Below are 22351 nucleotides of genomic sequence, written 5' to 3' on the forward strand. Positions count from 1 at the left end.
TATAAATAGAAAAACAGTTGAAACGAGAAAATATCTTAACTACGATTTCTTCTCTCATTCAAAAGTTTGACTTTCTAACATATAATGATCACACTATTTTTTATTTTTTTATGAGTAAGAATTAAATATTTACATTCATTCAAACACCATATTTAACCAAGTCTATAATAATTCTAGTAGAAATATTTTATATAAAAATGTAAATAAATCACTTATTTATTCTAAATTATGTCATGCACAATAGTAAAATATCCTGCGTTAGAGCATATTAATTTGACGTTGCCTATCATAACTTGGTCATCATATATTAATTACTTAAGGGTTAAATATGTTTTTAGTCCCTAAATTATTAGCCGTTTCTGGTTTTCGTCCCTCTTCCAAAGTAAGGTACAGTTTGGTCCTCATTCTTTAGAAAAACGTTCGTTTTAGTCCTCAAATTTTTGTTTTTAGTTCTCGTTTTAGTCCTCAAAACGTTCGTTTTTTCGACTAAAACGAACGTTTTTTAAAGATTGAGGACTAAATTGTACCTTACTTTGGAAGAGGGACGAAAACCAGAAACAGTCAATAGTTTAGGGACTAAAAACATATTTAACCCATTACTTAACTGACTAGCAAAATTATTTTTTGATAGATAAGAAAGAAATAGAAGGAGAAAAGTGAAGAGCGAGAAAAGAAAAGAAAAAGTAAAAATAAAATTTATTTAATTGAAGATAAACATTTTTTTTCAATATTATTTAATTAAAAAATATACATAGCTCAGGTCATCTCCCTATGCTTTTTATACGCTCCCGAATTATTTAATTCTAGCATTAAAAATATGACGCCCAGTCTTCTAAAAGTATATATAATCCTTTCATTAAATTATGATACTTATTTGTATGGTTGTTTTCTAAGAGAATGAAAGTGAAAGATGAGTTGAATTATAATATATGAAGATTAGTAATTACAAGTTTTACACATTATACCTAATGTTGCGGTTATGGAACACATCGTCCGTAATGTTTTGGTTATGAAATTCGAGATTACATATTTATTGTATTATATATGTTTTAATGTCTAACTTTTCGTCTTCTTTAACAATTATAATAATTAATGTATATTAAATATAATTATTTATAATTTTTAGAATAAATTTTAAATTAACAACCCGCCTATTTACACTCTGATTATTAATAATCATATTTTATTCTAATTAATATTAATTATAATTTGGTGAAAGTTGGACCTTTCCACGTATCATAACCGATTTTTCCGATTTTTCATACAATATACTTAGAATAAATTACCAACGACCTTATTACAATCTAATTATTGATAATAATTTATTTTAAGTTAATTAATGTTGATTATAAACTCGTGATATGTTTTAATATCTAAATCTTTGTCTTGAGATAGACTTTAGATTATCAAAAACTTAACTATAATCTAATTGTTAATAATTATTTACTCTAAATTAATTAGTTTTAGTTATAAACTCGTGAAAATTAGAACGTTCGACATCATAACAAATGACTGTCCAATTTCTCATAAACCTGATCGTGCACTCATACAATACACCTAGAATAAAGTTTGTTTAAACTTTTTCTGAGATAAAATATAGAGCTTCGAATTAGAAATGTTCGTATGAAAAGGGAAAAGAGCGATGATGAAGCCAGGAACAAAGGAAACCATGTCATAAAAATAGTCATCCGCAAGTTCCTAGTAACATTTCTGAAATTATATCGGCTGAAATTCTCTCTATATACAAACACAAACAGCCGTAACTATGCGTTCTGAAACCAAAAAGAAAGTACAAAAGCAAGTATTTAACAAGGGGAGAAAAGAAAAGAAAAGAAAACTTATTTTAGCCGCCGGGTACATGAACAGGTGAACGTCTCTTCTCTGTATAAGGGATTCACTGGACTATTACATACATGATGATAGGCTATATGGCTGCTTTATCAAAGGCATCTGGAACAAGAACAAGAAATGTACATGGTCAGTAATAGCAACGCAGCATGTTTATTTATTTGTCCGTGAATCTACCAAAAAGAAGAAACGGTGATTTAGCATCAGGCAAAGGCTCATCTCTTGCAACTGGTTTGATGTGTTCTTTGCTTGATGATGGAAATGATAGTGACAAGGAAAGAGATGCAGCAACGTTGTCATCGTCTCGCTCGATATCTGGAGTCTTTTCTGGGTTGATTTTCTTGTCACCTGTACCAACAAAGAAAGGCATCATACCCTTGTGTGACGGTTTCGTTTCACCTCCCAAAGCAAGCTCCAAATTTGGAATCCCAACTTCAAATTGGTCCACGTACTCACGAGGCCCATTCAGTGACTCTCTGTTCACCATCCCCAAGTTAAGTTTATTACGAGTATCCACAGGAAAAAAGGTTCTTTCCATCGTTCCTAGGTCCTCGTGGATGATTTTCTCATCGCAAGCTTCTTTGCCCCCTAAAGAACAGGAACCAAGATTGTTCACAAGTGATGGGAAACTACCACTGAAAGAGACCCTGGCTCCAGCAGAATCGTTACATCCAAAAGCTCCACCCAAACTTGTTTGCAGCTTCTTGCTACTTTCTCTGTCTTCCAATTTGCCATTTACCTCATTCAAAGGCCGTTTCCGATAACTAACTGTAGAAGTTTCCACAACTGTATCTGAAAGATCTATATTCTTAATTTTTTTATCAGTAGGTACCTGAAAGTTGGCCCCTTCCAAATCCAGCTCTCCCTGAAACGTTGCCTCCTCATTAATATTGAGATCATTCTCCAACTGTTTCCTTTTAGGCCTTTGCTGATTCTCATCATATTTTGTTCTCTCTAAAGTTTTATCCTTAATGATATTACTTGCAGTATCTATTTGGCAAACGACAGAAGGGATCTCCGAAGACAAAGAGGTCTCTTGCTTACCAGAAATATCAGGATTAGTTTTTGTTTCCACAATCCTTCTACTTACACTAGTTCCCATTGCTTCGGGAGGTTTAGACTGTATGTACCGTCTATGATCTGGTGCACTATCTCCCTGCAAATACCAAGAATATCATTAAAAAACGAGATGACTAGTAGCAGGACTTACGTTTTCATAAAACATTTATAACTTCCTTCTTTCCTCCTAAGAAGTGGTTAGCATCATCTCATAGCAGCATTTTCTTCTTTTACTTAATATAGCTATTTTTAATCTCCCCTTGTATATCATAATTGAATGATTGGTAAGTGTATATAATTAACAACTTGCGTTCTTAACTTCCTTGTAGAACCATCAAAAACAATTATCAAAAACTAATCAGTACATAGTCTATAATTCAGAAAATAAAAAATAGCATTTCTAACTTACAATTACTACATATCAAGATCAGATCACAATTTAAGAGGATTTATGTCAAATAGCAAACAGAAACTCTTGAATCTATCAAACAAGATATATAAGGATAAAAACATTACCAGGGACGAACCAGAGGAATTCATTTCTTGAAATGATTGGGTACCGGTGATCTGAATCCCTGATGTAGATTTGGTGTTGACTCTAGAATCTTGTCTCTCTAACTTTACTTGCAATTCCAAATGTGTCTGGCCAAACACAGTTCCCTTACTATCAAAATTCCTACATGGCTTATTGTGACCTTGATCAATGGACTCTTCATCTATGCGTTTTGGTGAACACCAAGTTTCAGACAAAGTCATGATGACAGATGGATCCTTCTCATTTGGCATCACATTCAAACTGGGAATACATGCACTTTTTGTGGAATCTGAATGATTGATCCTCCTCCCTCTAAATATACCCCATAGAAAAAATAACATATTCCAACCTGCAGAGACAGTTTAAACAGTTGATATTTCTTATTGAAAAACCTTGTTGCATAGCTGATCATTTATATTTTCAGCCAAGTAAACTGCCAAACAACCCATACTGAGCACAACCCAGTGATGATCCGAAGGAGGGAGAAGATTCACAGGCCAAAGCACAACACTATCAACAAACTAATGCCAACCAGAGCAACAAATCATTGCTTCTGACAACAAAATTCAGTATAAAGCACTTCTCACGTTTATTTCATCGAGATGAGTTGGTTTTAGAATTCCAACAAAGAGAATTCTGATTCAAAATGAATGGATGTCATCAACTTGCATCGAGTATAAATACACCCAAGTTCCAAAAAATGGCAATATCATTTATAACAAAAACTCTAAAATACAATATAAAACAGATAACACACACATATATATATATAACAGATGAAAGCAAACTCTTTCGTAAGATACAATTCCCATTGTCTTTGTAAGAGACATTGTGAAGTTGCACACGAAATAAACTTTACAGAACTTGATAGTTAACGCCGCAAGCATAAACTTCAACCCAACACCAAAGCCATACACATAATTCACTAAGTTACCATGATCTCAGGAATTTTGGCAAGAGTACAGAATTATATCTTACGTTGTGAATCTTCCGGAAGCTGATTGGATGCAAATATGAGAAGTTCAACACCATCAAACGTCCCCCTAAGTGCCAAATCATTTCTAACCATGTGATCCAATAGACCCTTGTAGTGTCTCTCGTAACTGTAATAGAAAATTATTAGAAATGGTAAACAATTTACAAGATAGGAAACAAAGAATTATATTTTCATTTCAATGCCTACTGTCAACAGACAAGTGATATTCATATTCTTGCCTTTCAATGTCTTTGGCAAAGAAGTAAAGAGCAATATTATCTTCTTTAGCACCACTTTGATGAAATTGTGAAGGCCATATGCTCAATCGAGAAACTTCATTTAGGGAAACTTCAGGTAAAAAATTCTTTACTGTCTCAATAACTTTGGGAGAAGCACATGCGGATAAATGTGCCTGAATTCCAGCATACAAGTCTGGAGGCTTTCCATTTCTACGCACTTCAAAGACACCCCTGCATGAACAATAAAACTCATTTGATCGCAAACCATGAAGAGTAAACAAAACAATCCAGAACAAAAGACAAACTAGCTCTTCGCAAGATGTTACATACTGCCAGATGTACTCATATTCCGGAATCACCGACATCTTCGAAAGAACACTTGAAATCGCCATGCCATTATTGGGCAAGTCTCTCACTACAGGCTTTCCAGAAGTGAGACCAGCAAAATCTGACTTTCTCAGCTGAGAGCAAGGATCAGTTTGGCAAAATTTAAGTTGCTTCGGATCATTAGCAGATGGATATTTAGAGGTTTCAAATGAAGAACTCTCAAGAATTTCCTGCTTCACATGGGTTTCTTCAGAAGATATACTATTCTTCATTGTGTTGGAAACCAACACTTGGCTTTGAGAATTGACTTCAGGTTTGAAACCATTGCTTGATATAGGAAACTCGTTAGTTTCATCAGGACCTTCTTTCTTCTTATGTATTTCAGGCCTTCTACGCAAAGCTGCCTGGATTGCAGCTTTCAATCTATTTCCCTTATGCATATCCTTTTTTGAACTACTTGTAATGACTGATGCTTCAGGACCAAATTCCTGCTTACTACTACTCGAGCAACATTCTGTAGCATGGCCAAAATCTTTACATTTACGACAGAATGAACTCTTTGAAGCATTAGTAACACCTGACCTCACATGATCATTAGAACTATCTTTGGTTCTGTCAACCTGATTAACAGTCTCGTGTAGTCGAGGCATCCTATCCTGTTGAGTTTCATCAACACTGGTTGATGTTCTATCTGCAAAATCCAAACAATAACTAAATAAGAAACCATCATTGCAGAAAACATAGTCCACCTAGCTCCAAGAACAAAAATCCATCACAGGATGCTCCTACTAAAATTAAAATAAAAGAAAATTTAAAGAAACTGGTGTTACTGCATAGAAAACTGAAATTTGAGAAACAGCTAAATGAACTATATAAAAGAAGGTTGAAAAATTACAATAATATACTGAAATAAAATGTCTCCACTCGATATCACACTCACACCTGAACTAACTTGAGGTTCTGGGCTTCTACTGCCTGTATTATTCATAGACTTCGATAATGAATGTACTTTTCCATCTTGGTTGACCTTAAACTCTCGATTGTTGTTAACTGTATAAGGTTTAGCAGTTTCACCATGAGGAGCAAGCTTATGATCACCTTTTGATGTGGAAACAACAGAACTAACCGTAGTTGAACAAATGACAGGTCGATCAATCTTAGGTTGAAATTTCATGTCAAGTGAACCCGATTCTTTTGTATGTCTCAGTGGTTTCAAATCCTGAACAATTCCAGGTTTAGAAAAACTTGATTTAACTTTTGAATCATTAGTATTTGACCGCCCCAAGTGTGAGGATTTGAATGACACTGATTTGCTCATCATCCCCGCAGGTGTCTCAATATTCTTAGAAATATGTTCGACACCCCCTTTCTGCTTTTGGGGAACAACTTCATTGACAAGTTTGATTCTAGGCTTGGAATTGAAGTTGTTGAATGAATTGGACTTCAACAATGTACCTATTCATAAAAACAAAAAAATATTTTATAAATAAATGAAAAGGTGAAACTCAAGGAAATTGGAGACATTGATATGTTTGCCATGGAATTCAAGGCCGCTTATAAGGAATGAAAAATGAAAAGTAGAATACAGTAATGAAGTTCAGTAGATGTCAAATATAACCATACTCCTTGGATTTTGACTCCGAGGGCCAGTCGAAAGAGACCGAGCAAGGTCTACATTATTGCCACCATTGCCACCAAGGTGGTTACGCATGGGGATCTGTTGCCCAGACTTCATTTTTCCTTTATCCATGCTCTTGAGAGAAGATTCTCGTGAGAGTGAGACTATTCTCTTTGGGCTTGATGCCTTTGGTGATCCTGTGCTCGATTCAAGAGCTTGCCTTTTAGCTGCTGTAGCTATTTCCATGCTTTGAGAAGGTCTTTTGCCAGAAATTTGTGAAGCTGAAATAACTTTATGAAGCTTTTTCTTTTCTTTGACAACTAAACCACAAAATTAAATTTCACAAATCTGTTAGCACATGAGAAAAAGGGACACAGAGGGAATGGCACTCCTTTTAAATACCATGCACAACTTTTTTTCAAATAAAAAATATTGTATACAAAGAACTTCAAGATTACCGAGCCTTCGATTTGTTGTCTCCTCTGCACACTTGCATTCTTCACACAACCAATCACCTTCCGGGAGCTTGACAAGCATTTCCCTCATGCAGTAGCTGATTCAATGATACCATAATGTTAAGTTTCCATTTAGTGAAAAGGACTACGCAACAATATTATAGAAGCTAAGAAGAGGTAATATAGAAGGATCTTGTGCATACGTGTGCTCTGCACCATCACTACACCTACAACATATGGCAAGTAGATCTTCACGACCAGCATCTCCACAGATGTCACATACTTTTACCTATTTCCAAGTCAAATACAAGGGGAAAAGCAAAGTGAGCAACACCAAATAAGTGTGCAACAAAAAATGAGGAATATTTATAAACTGAGTTGATTGTTTGGCATTACCCCAAGCCTAAAACATAATTAATATTATGCACACGCATATCTATCTTAATTAAAGTTCAAGCCATTACATTCTACTTCTCCCATTTACATCTCCATTGAATTTACTTTTTGATGGAAAGAAACTAAAATAATGAAAGAAAATGCACTCACATCATGCTCAACAACATCTGATTCATCACCCTCATCTTCTGATTGAGGTTCAGACCTGCCAGATGATTTAATCAGCTCATCAACCTTCTCATGCAGTCCATCATGGGCTAAATATTTACGATCTTCATCTTTAGCAACATCAACATTATTTCCCATATCTGCTTCTGACTTCGGACATATTTCCACTGAAACTTTGGCTGTACTATTATTTAGGTTTTCCTTATCTGCCACAGGTTTTGCATCAGCAGCAATAATAGGTACTCTCCCTTTGGTAAATGACGAATCTACATTTTCCATAAAGCATTCTGACAAACCAGACATGTCAACAGATGGCCCGTGTCCAGATCCTTCTGCCTCTAAGTGACTGACTAAAGTCGAACTACTAGATACATTTACTCTGTCTGTATTTATTTGGTGCCTATCACTCGCTAAATTAGCATTACTGGTCCTACTGATACTAGAAGTGATATCGTCAAGACTTTCAAAACACTTGGAATCCTGATTCTTCTCAGATAAGGCTTGTCCATTCTCAGCATTTTCAGACCGAGAATCATGAGTTGAAGAAATACTAGGCTTGTGATTGGTGTCATCGCCAGCATGCTTCAATCTTTCGCAAGCTCTGCTACCAGGAGAAGACCCATCATCCTCACAATACTTACCCTCCCCTAAGCGAGAGTTTTCATCAGAGAATTCTTTGGCATTTGACCCCATTAGAGCTCGGTTAAGATGCATGCAAGATGAACAAGGAGCTGAGCAAACATTACAAGTCCCTGATTCGAGTTTCATATCAGCTTTCAGAATCATAGAATATTTGTCCAATTTGTTTCCAGATTTGAGGGATACCTAAAATAAAGAACGCATGATTTAAAAAATATCCTTCAATTCAGTTTCCGCTAATTACAATTAGCCCTCGGTAGTTTCTAATTCTTTTTAGAGTAAGATTACTACAGTTCAATGTCAAAGTTCTACACTTTGACTGAAACATTGAAACACAAATGAAATTGTTTATTTCAAGCACAAGAGCCACATTACATGTTATCCAAACGTATTGTCTATCTAAAATATTATTAAAATTCAGCAACTGTTTTTTTTTCTATGTTGGGTGCATATTTGGCCAGGAATAATTTGCCTAAACAAAAACGCATGGAAATCATTTCGAGTGATACTTAAAATAGAAAGGCATGATTTAAAAAATATAACCTTCAATTCAGATTCCCACTACTTACAATTTAGCTATTGCTAGTTTCTAATAATTTTTTACTAAGGCTACAACAGTCCAATGTCAAAGTTTTACTCTTTAACTGTGACATTGACAACAATAAACACAAATGCAATGGTTTATCACAAGCACAAAAGTTACACTACACATTATCCAACATATTATCGATCTAATACTCATGAAGTACTTTTTCTATCTTCGGTCCATATTTGACCAGCAATGATTTGCCCAAACAAAACACATTGGAATCATGTTCAATTCGGACACTGTAAAGAAGTGTATTTGATTGGCCTGTGAGGTAATAATTTATATCAATGAATTCTTACCCTTACCACTCTTACAAAATTGGGTAACTATTAACGTTTGTGTATGTCAGCTAGAGCAGTATTAATCAGGTTTCTTTCTCATACATGCTGAGATTAGAGCAGCATCTGAGGTAATGCCTCAGTCTTGTTCGGTTTTACTTGAACTTCTTAAATTAGGTTATATCATATTTCTTAGTGGTTACTACACGTAATCTTTTATTACTAAACTCTTTAAACAGAAGTGTTACCAAAATGATGCTGTTATCTTGTTCAGCTTTTATAAATATGTTTTTTATGTGTCTAGAAGAGTCATAAACTTTACCCTATTTCCTTCTCTTCCTTCCCTTGTAGGCTTCTCCTTTTTATACAGTATATACATCAGTGAGCAGGGTAAGACTCACTAAATTCTCTAAAGTCTCGCGTTGAAGGAAGAATGAGGCCTATGAATTAAGTCCTGCCATGACAGTCCTTTGCAAGAACCACCCACCTTGCCATAGAGCAATGTCAGCGGAACTTTTTGTGTGTGTGCATAGAAGGCTAAATTTGAGCTAAGCAAAAGATGACTTCGTGACATTTCACAAAATAAAAATTATCAAAACACAATTCACCACAACTAAAAAAAATTATAAATCATTCTTCATCTTTTTAATTAAAATAACCTACGACAGGGCTATAAGTTTGCTTCCAGAAGAGATAGTTAATGCACAAAATGTCCTCCTTCATATTTATTTTACATCAACTACAAATTAAGAAAATAACAACCATCACAAAAATAGTAGGAACGGAAGAAGATTACTGGTTAGTTTCAATGTTTATATCGCATCAGTAATTATGAGAGGAAAACATAATGAAAAGGGTAAGATATAGAGAATACTAATAGAAGATCATTGTGAAAGCAACAACTTTCCAAGACTTGTCATTCACCAAGATGAGAGCATATAAAGTATACTCATATAGCTACTTGAATGATCAATAAAGTTCAATTGTTCCATCAAACAAGAAGAAGATGAAAATCATGATAAAAAATCTGGCTTATCAGATAATGTGATCCAAATGAGGTTGCTCTTTAAGACTATGTGTACGACTAACTAATCGTAATAAGAGAACAAAAGTTATCAATTATCCTGTGTATCTCACCATATTCTCTTGAACATCATGATTACTCAATACTGCAGTTCTTCCATGCGGAAACTCCTCTCCGTACTGATGTCATACAGAAAATAAATTCAAACCACATTAACAACTATCATTTACAAACAGAAAAATAACATGAATATAAATCATAAAAAAAGTAAACCAGTGATTGCCAATTTGCCACCAGGTAAAAATGCTGTAAGTCTAGTCAGTCAACCAATGACCAAAAAAAGCAAAATCTGCTCCAAATCCCAAAATTCATTCAACTGACAAATAAAAACCCTAAACCAGATATGCACTGAATTAACATGCGAAAAGGAATCCAACTTGTCCAATGTTCTAGTATCATTACAACCGAAAAGAAAATAAAATTCTGACAGAAGTACAACAAAAGAAATCAATGGAAAAGAAAAAAAATCTGAATAACAACCAAAAACCCTAACAATAAATGAATTGACATGCCTTTATATTCCAAGCCACTTTGGTCGCATTGTACAGGCTTCCCTAAGGTTCAACCATGGCATATTGCAATCAAGCGCAAATGCCTTATGGGACGTCGTTTCCAGTCGCGAAAATTCTCTGTTCAAATTAACAGAAAAATCAGAGTATCCTCAAGGACCACTGACTCAATGCGAATTCAAAACTATACGCAAAATGAAATTACAGAGGATTTGACGCAATCCTCTCGCCTTTATGAACAATAATAAATTAGCACATCATCAACACGTAATTTCTCTAGGTCTGTGATCTGAAGCCGCTAAATAATAAATCTCTCAAAAAGATTTTTCTCAAGAATTACATTTAACAAAACTCTCTCTCAGTTTCTTCCCTTTAATTTTGTGCGGGTTTAGATAGGTTTTCTCTTCTTCCCAGAAATTTTGCTTTCACTCTCAGAAATTTTTTACAAAAGAAATTTTACAACTATTTCATTTTATTTTCCACCTTTATTTTATTTTATTTTATTTCCCGGGTCTTTCCACATAAGATTCTTCTTAATTTTTTATTTATTCTGAGTTATTGATTGTTTTAAAATTTAAAGAATAAAAAAATGAAAGGTACAGCACGCACGTGTGACTATTTGAGAAACGTGTCACGTGTCACGCGTTGCGTGTGAAATCACCGGGAACACGTGGGAAAGGTGCGCGTGAGGTGGGCGCATTTTTGCGTATAATCTTCACTCACATTTTCTTGCCATAAAAGTAACAACAAGAAGTGAGTTTCTTGAGGCCAACATGTGCAAAAGGTGGAAGAGATGATGGAGAAAAAGTTGATACTTCTATGGAATAATTGCCTCTTTAAAATATTAATTAAAAATCTGATGAATTTTTTTATATATAATATGATTTATTGCTATCAAGATATTATAAAGAAATAAATAAGTAAATAAATATTTTTATCAGTGATGTGATTTTCAGCTCCATATGTTTATTTCTGTCTTCATTGATTGTTTTCAGAACTTATGTGAAAAAGAAACACTGTTAATAAATTGTCATTTATTATTTGTATTGATGATGTGGCCTTTCTTGTAGGGAGAAAAATATTAAATGGTTTTAATTAAGTACGCTAAAGTTATGGTTGCTTTAATAGAATATGGTTTCATAAAAAATGTTAGTTTAAATAATATTATGCTATTTGTCCTTCAAATTATTTAAATTTATTATATTATTTATTTTTCCACTTATTTACTACATAAATAATTTAGTAATTATTATAATAATGAATTAAGAATGAAGTACACATGTGTGCTTAATGTATATGTTCCCATCAATCTAGACAACCATATTAAGTATTAATTATTTATATTTGTAATACTTTTTTTTTTAATTTTATAAAGTTGATTATAATTCTTATTTTTATGTGTTTTTCTATAATAATGTTATTCTTTTACAATTATAAATAATTATATTTATAATAAAAATTATCTCATTACAAAGTTATATTCATTTACGTTTAAATTATTTATTCACTTCTGTCTATAATAATATATTTTATTCTAACTTAGTATATTTTTACATAATAATAAAAATCAACTTGTATTAAAAGAAGTTCTATAGAATATTATAAATATACAAGTGAACATTATAAAATTACTTTTATTAAAAATAATTATAACATAAATAATTTGTATATATAAATAATTTTTATTATAAACATTTATTCAAATTTAAAAATAGTTATTAAAAAGGATAAAATTAAAAATTAATTTTTTATTATGAATATTCTTTGAATTTAAAAAGGTTATTATTAAAGGATAAATTAAAAAAAAATATGTGGACATGAATATCTTTATATATAAAGTATAGATCAAATTCCTTGAGACATGAAATTTATAGTTTTCACTATAATATAGAGTCCTTAAAAATATATCTAACTTGTCTTTTATGTAAATATGTTTTTCATTATACATTCTTCGATGGTTTAGGTTTAGAAAATGAAATTATGAATTTTAATATTTATATGTTTATTAAATAAACTTTAAATTTTTAGAGAATTGTTCTTCAACTTTTAACTCATTGTTGTATCAACTAACAAGCAAACCAATTTAAGTGAAATTAGATTTCTTATCTTCAGATAAAGTATTGTGTTTAAATGTTATAAATCAAAATCTTATTGAAATAAAAAACCTACTGAAAAAGTTAATTGTATTGTTCAATAATAAAAAACAATAAATGCTTTCTATCTATATATAGAAAACTTGTCCAACCTGACTTCATCACAAATGAGAAAGGGAGGTTCTAGAAGTTGGTGAGACTCACATCAAATGAAAAAAGTTTCTTCTCACATTTACGTTGAAATTTGATTGCGGTGTTGCTAAGTATTCTCATCTCCATGTTACACTTTTATCCTCTGCAAGTACTTTAAAATTTCAATTTAATTAACCTCTATAGGGTGCTCTCAAATATTCATATCTTTTTATTTTTTTTCTTATGTTAACAATTATCCAAATACCACATCCTCATGTTATATTTCTCATTAAATATCTATCTTTTTGCTGAAATTGACTGGAACGTCTTCCATAATGTTTATTTAATAGTATTACAGAGATAAATTGGATGTGTATATATTCAATAATATGTAGGACACTGTATTGTTATTCTTCATATTTATTTATGAAATCTTAACCAAAGTAATTATTACATTAAATGACAAAAAAATGTTTTTTTATTTGATTAGATGATTAGTTAAAGTGAAAAAAATAATTAATGTTACATAAAAATAGTGTAGTGAGAAATACATCTCATTGTGAATACGTTAATTGATTAAAACTTACTTTGTTAAATAGTTTAGATAAAAATTATCTTTTTGTGTTATGAGATAATAATGTGGAAGATTATGACTTTATTGAATTCTATCTAAATAAAAATATTTTCAAAAATTACTATAGATTAGTTTTGTTGGTTTCTATGACTTTTTTTTAATTCATTTTGTTTTTTTGCTATCAACAATAAGACAGTTTTTAATGCTCTTCTTGTCTTATTGTCGCAGGTTAACAATTACTGTTAAATGATATGATATCTCTTTGCTGTCTATTCCTTTGAGTTAAGTTTCTTTACAAGTTACTTGTTGAGTTTTTGAACAAAATCCACTTGTATCTTGACGTTACATCAAATGTATAAATCATTATCTCTATTTGTTTAAAAAAACATTAAAAATACTCACTATTTGTAAATAACTACTATTGTTTTGTTTTTGTATGGTTTCCTATATCTTTCACACTATTTATTGCACCTAACATTGATGTACACTATTTTATTTGAGCAACTATATCAGAATTTCTATTAATGTCATTTGAATGCCCGTTTAGACTTAATATGTAGAAGTGCTTATATTTTTTCTAATATAAGAGTAGTTTTGAAAGAGATGAATTGAAATCTAAAAATCAAATATTGTGTAAGATTATCAAACTCTCGAGCTTACATTCCCAAGCATTGTTTCCGAATTAATTCGGAAGTAAACTCGTTTTCTGTGTAAACTGATAGAATCGATTGTAAAATCGGTAGAATCGTGTAAAATCACAAGTTTGGAACGATTCTGCGAGATTGAAAGTTATATATTTAATGGATTATATCAAAATTAATGACAATAATTCATATATTTATGTTTTACAATATTTATTTATGAGGAATATAACTATAAATTTTATTTATTTAAAGTTATATAATTTTGTAGACTTATTTAAAATAGATATTATTTATATAATTTTTTTTATATGAAGTATCGAATTTGATAACCTTGAATATTCTATAACTGCATGAGTTTCACTTTTTTTTTTTTACTAGACAGAGATATTCTAGCCATGCAGAATAAAATCACATTCTAGAAAAACACGAACACCGCAGAATAAAATCACATTCTAGAAAAATCACGAACACAGCAGAATAAAATCAGATTCTTTTAAGTAAAAGTGCACGCAATGTAGAATTATAACATAAAATTGCTTATGATTCCTTTTCTTGCCAAACAGACTATCCCAACTTGATTTCTATTATTAATCATATATGAGCAAAAAAACCTCTAGATCATGCTCCAATGATATTACATTATATCCAATTATTCTTTTGTCCAGTGTCTTTTATTGCATATCGTACATCAACATTATTCATTATATTATGACCTCATGATTATACCATAAACATATTAAAATGTTACAGAAGAAATTTACAGACAACAGATAAAAACAATACTCAAAAAAAAAAATGAGAGCATTTGAGTGGGAATTTCAACCACTGCTAATCCAAAATTACTAATTATCAATAAAATTATGGAACTGTTCTTTAGATCCATGGTACCAAAATCCCAAGGACAAAAACTATTCACATCCAATTCATTCTATACTTACCAAAGCGTAAGCAAATGTACATTGAACATATTGCCCAACAATGCTCAGAAATGTTCACTTTCCATAGAAAATCATCCAAAAAATGGGTATTCTAAAAGATTTGGTGGCATGCATATATGTAGATATAAGTAATACAATATCAATCTTCTCAATGGTGATTTGCTCCAGCATCAGATCTTCTGATAAGCTATTCACTGGCAAATAAAAAATAATGAATGACCTCTGTCAGCTATCAAATAAATTCAAATGCATCCATCTTGAAGATTTAAACTCCTTGGCATGACATCAAACCTTCCGTGGCATTAGAAACTATACATGCATCTAGGGAGTGAGTTTCCTGCTCTACATTGAAATGAACAGAGAACATGGTAAGCAATTCAAATATCAAGTTGGTAGAACTATTTATCATAATGCCTGAAAGAAGATTAATTCAGATTTAAGCGGCAGAATTGAACTCACAATCAATTGGATGTTTGTCAATTTGGCGAGATGTATAATGTGCAGAAAGTAAAAGCAGTGAAAGGAATGCACTTGCCACAAAAATTGCATCAAACCATCGGTGATAAAAGTCAAACTGGATATCACCACCCAATACCTCTGTTATAATAATCCTGCCAAAAAATTTGGATTAGACATAGTTAAGATAAATGCTTGATCATTCATTGAAGTTTGATGAAACAATTACTATGTTCAAGCATGCCAAATTTGCATCAATCAAGACTAACAAAGGCCCATACTATACCAACATGGACTATCAATGCCATTCATTTCTTCCATTTTCATTTCTCTTGTCTATTTCTTGCATTATTATGAGGATGCCAGGAATCCTCGGGAAGATTTTGATACTAGAAAAAGGTCATACCAAAATTTATTTTTCTGACAACTTTTCTATTTTATAAAAGAAAACTATTCATTACTCACCAAACTCCTCGTTTCATTGTCCCTTTCTTCCCCTAATGATGTGTTGTTATCTCCATCCGCAGGTAAATAATATTTTAAAATCCATAATTCTTATTAAACTGGACAGGTTTCTACAATTTAAAAGTAATCAATGCACTAATTACAACTTGTACCTGTATTCAGTTGCTAAGCTTTTTCTGATTAAAAGAATAGAAGATACAAAATACATTCCCATGATCTCAGACAAAAACAGAACTACATTGCTTGAAGATCCACTTCCAACTCGTGAAACAGCAAAAAAGAACTGCATGGAACCCCAAAAATGAAAGTTAGGCTTAATACAAATTGTATCTCTAAATATATTTAGTGAAGCCAAACCGTACCTACACCATATAGAACTATATGAAATCCTAGCAAAACTCTCAAATACACAAGATAAATCTCAAATAAATAACAAAATAATAAACTTATTTGCAGTAATACTCAAATGGTTTACACCAAATAATAAAGCTTCTCCAAATACAAATCCTTCAAAACTAACTATAACCCATATGACGTAAAATAACTTGCTATATAACTCTAGCGGTGTAGTTCTACCATAATTATTACTAATTTACTTCCATGACAGGAAGTTACATTGCTAATTCTTCTATGGCATATTGATTCTTAAATAGACCGTCCTAGATTGTAAGCAAATACCAGCCTTCCAAATTTCCATTTGTGTTTGGGCTGCAAAGCCACATTGCTACCTACCATACACAAGATTAGCTTAGCTTCCTTTTAATGAAATTGTTAGTTCTTTTTCCTCGATGGTTCAACTGACCCAACAAAAGAGGGTGAAAGCAGAATGCGATTTTATCAACAACACTCTACAATAGACTGTTTAACAGTCAAACATACTAATATAACTAACCCAAGCAACATCAAATGGAAATAATTTGCAATTGAAAGTAGCAGGAATACCTTCATCAGATTTGTTAAGAATCCACGGACTGATATCACAACCAACATTCCAATGAATAACAAGGAGATGTACTGCACAAAAAATATGCAGAAAATGTTGAAAAAAAGATACATCAAAGCATTAAGTACCAGCTAAGTACTTCGTAATTTTTATTACAATTAGCAAAAAATTTACTAACAAGTGAACTTTTATTGGAAAATCCAAATAAAGAAACAGAAAATAAATAAAATAGGATCTGATCGGAATGCATTCAATTCAACTAACCCAATTAAGGAAGTAGTGAATGACAAAACAAATTACGAAAATGAATTATGAGGTACTTGCACACACAAAGGCTTTTAAGTCAAAGCATATTTGACTGATGAATATACTATTTCTCAACAAGTCCATACTTTATTTCTGCTTCATCATCTAAAGTGTCAGTGGTGATCTCAATATGATTACTGATTAGTGGGAGGATCAAACAAATGTGGACAGAGAAAGTTATCAGACTAAAAAATAGAAATAATAAACCAGTCCAAACTCCCAAGCTAACTCTTGAAGTTTATAAAAAAATAGGAATTTAATAAGTAGCTTTTCCTAGAAACTTTAAGCTATTTTATTGTTAACATTTAAGAGATGTCAAGCCAGAGTAAATGGGGTGAACTTAACTGTAATCAGACTCTCAATATTATGTGTATCGTAATGATTGTAGGACAAATGCATGTAGTACAACTAGAACAAGCCCGTCTCAATGACCTCGGTACAAATAACATTTACAAAATAAGAAAGGCATCATTGAATTCTAGAAAGCAACGGCATACAACTGGACTCTAACCTGTGATAACATGGCTGCATTTATTCCTATATCAAAGAACTGGAGGAATATACTTATTATCCTCGTCACGGGATCAACTGAACCATCCTGTCATAGAAACGTATTATCACAAAAGAAGCACATTAACAATACCAGAGTCTCCCAAAAGCTAGAAGAGGTAATTTTATATCATGAAATCTTTAATAGCGAAAGATATGATCAAATTGAAGAGTTGCTAAGAAATACAATTTACCTGTTTGAAAACAACACTTTGCAACGACTGTCAAAAGAAAATTACCAAGTTAGCCATATTATATACAGTCTAGAGAAATGAGAAAATATTATTACTGATATTACAATCAGACAGGTGCCACTACAAAAAGAGAGATTCGATTTTCAGATCTATCATGAAATTCTTGCAAACAATCTTATACCTTAAGACAGCTCTAAATCATAGGTTACAACATTTGCTTTACTAAGAAAGATTGATTGTAGCTATAAATAATGATTTCTGACATCATAATACCTTGATCATTTTATACACACAATATGCAGAACAAGCATAGCCAAGTAGATTCTGCATGTGTCCTCTCCAAGTTCGAGAATAAGCAGCAGCTTCCTGAAAGATGCCAGTTTTTCCCCAATAATCAGATTAAAGGAGAAAATATAAGAATCACATAGTTCAATCACACTATATTTTGATAGATAAAGAGGTCAGTCATTCTTTTACATTTCACACATATAATTTTATCATTCACTAAAACATACATATTTTAAAAACAAGCTGGTCATACTGCTTTTCGGTTTTCCTAAAGAACAATGCTACACTCTTGAAAAAGGAGACATGATGACTTCGTTTATATCTCTAACCAGCTCTCACACAAACTTGGGTTTTGAAACATAATAACGTGAGGATTGATACTAGAGAGCTATGAAATTTACTCTAATGCCACCTGGGCTTATAATGTGAGAATTGATATGATGAGTGCAATAAATTAAATATGACTACATAAACAATTCTAAAAAGTAAGGGTAATCCCTCAAATGGTAAACCTTTGCTTGACGAAGCTCATAGATCTCCAAGAACAATTGCTTTGAAAGCTCTTCTAAGGCCAGAACTTCTGCCTCCAAGCCTTTAATATCTACAAATTTGACAAGAATAGTTTAAAATGTGTAATTAAATATCTCTAGCATAAGCACAGAAAAATAAGATAATCGACTGGAGATACCACTATCAAGGAAATCACTTCAAAATAAGTATTCCAATAAAATAAGAATTTCAATTAGAAAAGCAAATTTTGCTTCCGAATTCCAACGAGATTTTACCACCCTATACAGATGTAAAAAGAAAAGGGCATGCCATTTCTATACATATCCAATGTAGAGATCCCTATAAAATGGCCACTGGCAAAGAACTACCTAGAAACTATAAAATCTTTCCTCAAAAAAGTTGCAATGGTTGGTAAGAGATTATCCTCAAAATCTCAATGTTTCATCTCCAACCATGCACACAAAAAAACTGCATAAGTTCAAATTCATTGTGTAATTTAAAAAAAAAAACACAGATGCTTTTCAGCCTCTCTACCTTATTTCGGTAAACAGCTTTAACTTGCTTTATTGATCATATAATTCTCAACACTTTGGTCCCCCAGAATTTATACTTCAAATGTGGAAGCTTCAAAAATGGCCTTTTTAAGAGTAAAAGAAAACTGACCTTGCTCCTTTTGATCTTCTTGGACACTTCGAACAACCGTACCAACAATTCGTTTAATTAAAGATCTAGCATTTAACTTCTGCATCAAACAAGTTGAGATGAAGCAATTACAGGGTACGAAAAAAAATGACAAATTACAAATGATAACAACATGATGCCTCAACAAACTAACCTTTATATGTAATTCATTTCAAAATAAAAACAACTTTACCCTTTAAGGAAAATACACCTTTTCTAATTCAAATTAAATGAATTTTACAAAATAATATTCTCTTAATTTATAAATATATAAATTGTGTAAATCATAAATACATTAAGGTCATGGCTATCAATTTCAACTAGCAGCACGTAGCAGCAAACTCTGAATGTGTTGGAAAGCTACCTTAATTACAATCACCCTCATCCAACCTTAATTATGACCGATAAGAGTTTGCTGCCCAAAGGCTACTAGGGACTGCTGAAAAGGCCAACCAAAGTGTCATTGTGCAGCCATCAGGATATCAGCTCTTAAGGGATTAAGATGACACATCAATTTGAAAAAATACCTAAACAGTGCTTATAGAGTTTGGACAATATTTTGTGATATTGAATTATGCCGTAAGCAAAAATTTTAAGATGATAATACAGCTTATTCTAAATCCATTGTTGAGCCACCTACATTCCCACGCTCTGATACCCATGGCCTTGCGCGAGACTGTGATAAAAAGTTGCCTAAATTATGGTCACCCAGCTTAAATTGTAGCCTAATAAAGTTTGTTGCCAACGTCTTGAAAAGAACAAAGTAGTGTTTTTATTGCTCAGCTGTCAGGACATCAAGTCCAGAGGTATAAGATCACATATTGACTAAAGTATAAAGAATGCATTATGGAAATGGAAAATATATATATATATTTTTCAGGGTGCCACATTACCCTAATACTAATTACAGTATACAGTCATGTACATGGCATCCATTTGGTGCTTTACTTATTGAAGCCACTTTGGCTTGCTGTACTCTTTTTTCTTCCTCTAGGGTTTCATAACCGCCCCATATGAAGTTTCTCTCCTTTGCTTCCATTAACATTAAACATCATTTCATCAAAAATAAAAACACGCTGAAAAGAAAAAAGGATAAAAATGTAACCTCGTCAGATCCTTGCTTCTGCTCCATTTCCATCTGGCAAAGAATAATTTTCTTTTTCTTTAAAACACAAGTCTCGATTGATTGCATCAGCTGTCTTTCCAAGGCCTTGATTTCCGTCTCCTCGATCTCTCTGATGAAAAGTGACAAATAGCTGTATGGAAGGTTTACAGCACCAAAACCAGATAGAACAGCCATGACAGTAACTCCGATGACCCCAATTCTACTCACCAGTTGAGGCATCGTAAAGAAACCTGAAACACGAGGAACGAACAAACTAGAACCCTTCAAAAATAAACAAACACGAGGATCATCCATATTCTGTAACCGCAGTGTCAATTATAGCAATCAATCAGCCGAGAGGTAATTGTACTTTACTAACAAAATAAACCATTAGCAGCGCTTCTTTCCTAGTTCCCCTTCATCAGGGGATTATACTTTACTAACCAAATACATCACTATCATATTGTACAAAAATTGGAAGGAGGTTTATGGTAACAGTACCTTTATCAGGAGATGGCATGGGAAAGTGAATACCCATGCGCCAGAACACATAAAGAAAAGCGAACAAGAATAGAATTGCAACAAGAGCAGCCCTCTCGGTGCTGACACCACTGTTTTTTAGCATCAAGTAACAGTGGTAATACGGGAGAAGGAACACCAGCAACAGGATCAAGCAGAACAAATCGATCTTCCAGTTCACCACTCTTGCCCTGCAAATCCACAGCGCAAGAAAACCTAAATCGATGAGATGGGTATTGAATTGATATATCAGAAAGATTCAACTTAATGCTAGGGTTAGGTTAGTCACTCTTTGGAGAGAACGGGAATGATTTCGAAGATGACGAGCTGAAGAAGATTGCAGGAGAAGGCAAAGACCACGCTGAAGATGATTTGAACAAGAACGCGTTTCTCTTCGTACTCTTTGTAGAGGCGACGATTCAAGAACCACAAACCCGCCCAACCCAGTGAACACAGACACCCCACCACCGTCACCCCTTCCAAAATTCCCCTTCCCCAACTCATCTTCTTCTCTGTAATCAAATTCTGAACAATCACTCCTTCTCCTCAATCGAATCAACAATCATCACTCCCTCAGATCAGATCCACTAATCCAACAAGAACAACAACAATAACAATATGCTTTGCATGCAATTCATCAACAGCAACCCTTTAAAGCAAGTTTAGTGTAATCACCTTCTACTTTTCCAGATTAACGCTAAGCTCAACTGCGTTTTCATCTCCATACATTTCCACTCCTTGTTAATTTCTATTTTCATTGTTTTCTTATTTTACTGATTAAACGAATTCATTTCTTGATGAATGTATGATTTGATTACTACATTACCGAATAAAATAACACTACGTTTTAATTTTCAAAAATTAATAATTTAAATTTGAGTTTTACATATGGTTACCGAAATAAATACATTTTTTATTTATAATTTCATGACACATAATTTTACATCATTTAATAATGCAAATGTGATTTAAATATTTTTTTTCTCTTTTGATCTCCATACATCCTTAAAAAAATAAATAAATTTCCAGTTTTAAAATCAGACAATATCTTATATATAATAATTAATTTTAATAATATCATCCCATAAACGTGATATTTAAAGCATTCAGAGCATCTTTTTGCATTGATATATTTGGTCATGTTAAAACAAGTTTATATTTTTTATTTTTTCTAGACTATGATAGAAATTTACTTTATTATCACATTGTTTAATGAATAAAATTATGTAAATTT

The 22351-nt window shown here is 32.4% G+C and overlaps 2 protein-coding genes across 9 annotated transcripts; both read right to left on the minus strand.

The window, feature by feature from the left end:
• Positions 1-1646: 1646 nt before the first annotated feature.
• Positions 1647-11169, minus strand: LOC124827039 (RING/FYVE/PHD zinc finger superfamily protein). 4 transcript variants are annotated; one of them, XM_047300017.2, is made up of 13 exons: positions 10926-11169; positions 10724-10840; positions 10265-10330; positions 7604-8446; positions 7261-7346; positions 7061-7155; positions 6608-6922; positions 5927-6439; positions 4988-5675; positions 4658-4888; positions 4421-4545; positions 3424-3791; positions 1647-3004 (listed from the first exon to the last, which is right to left on the minus strand). In XM_047300017.2, exons 3-13 carry the CDS (start codon positions 10265-10267, stop codon positions 2006-2008), a joined length of 4266 nt encoding a protein of 1421 aa, XP_047155973.2. In that variant the 5' UTR covers positions 10268-10330; positions 10724-10840; positions 10926-11169; the 3' UTR covers positions 1647-2005. The 4 variants fall into 4 exon arrangements, with proteins under 4 accessions (XP_047155973.2, XP_087965288.1, XP_047155972.2 ...); XM_088109162.1 differs by having other exon boundaries at positions 7604-8373; positions 10724-11169; XM_047300016.2 differs by having other exon boundaries at positions 10724-11169.
• Positions 11170-14992: 3823 nt separating this feature from the next.
• Positions 14993-21911, minus strand: GTG2 (GPCR-type G protein 2). 5 transcript variants are annotated; one of them, XM_047300014.2, is made up of 13 exons: positions 21407-21911; positions 21100-21308; positions 20599-20849; positions 19476-19554; positions 18815-18903; positions 18288-18380; positions 18015-18041; positions 17783-17869; positions 16965-17036; positions 16175-16305; positions 15561-15712; positions 15393-15438; positions 14993-15295 (listed from the first exon to the last, which is right to left on the minus strand). In XM_047300014.2, coding segments are annotated over exons 1-12 (1407 nt in total). In that variant the 5' UTR covers positions 21622-21911; the 3' UTR covers positions 14993-15295; positions 15393-15436. The 5 variants fall into 5 exon arrangements, with proteins under 5 accessions (XP_047155970.1, XP_047155968.1, XP_087966029.1 ...); XM_047300012.2 differs by having other exon boundaries at positions 15393-15443; positions 21407-21910; XM_088109903.1 differs by having other exon boundaries at positions 14993-15443; positions 21407-21704; positions 21793-21891.
• Positions 21912-22351: the final 440 nt, after the last annotated feature.

This window comes from Vigna umbellata, chromosome 3 (assembly GCF_029865625.1).
Source record: "Vigna umbellata cultivar VRB3 chromosome 3, Vumbellata_1.0, whole genome shotgun sequence".
In the NCBI taxonomy this organism is placed as follows: Eukaryota; Viridiplantae; Streptophyta; class Magnoliopsida; order Fabales; family Fabaceae; genus Vigna; species Vigna umbellata.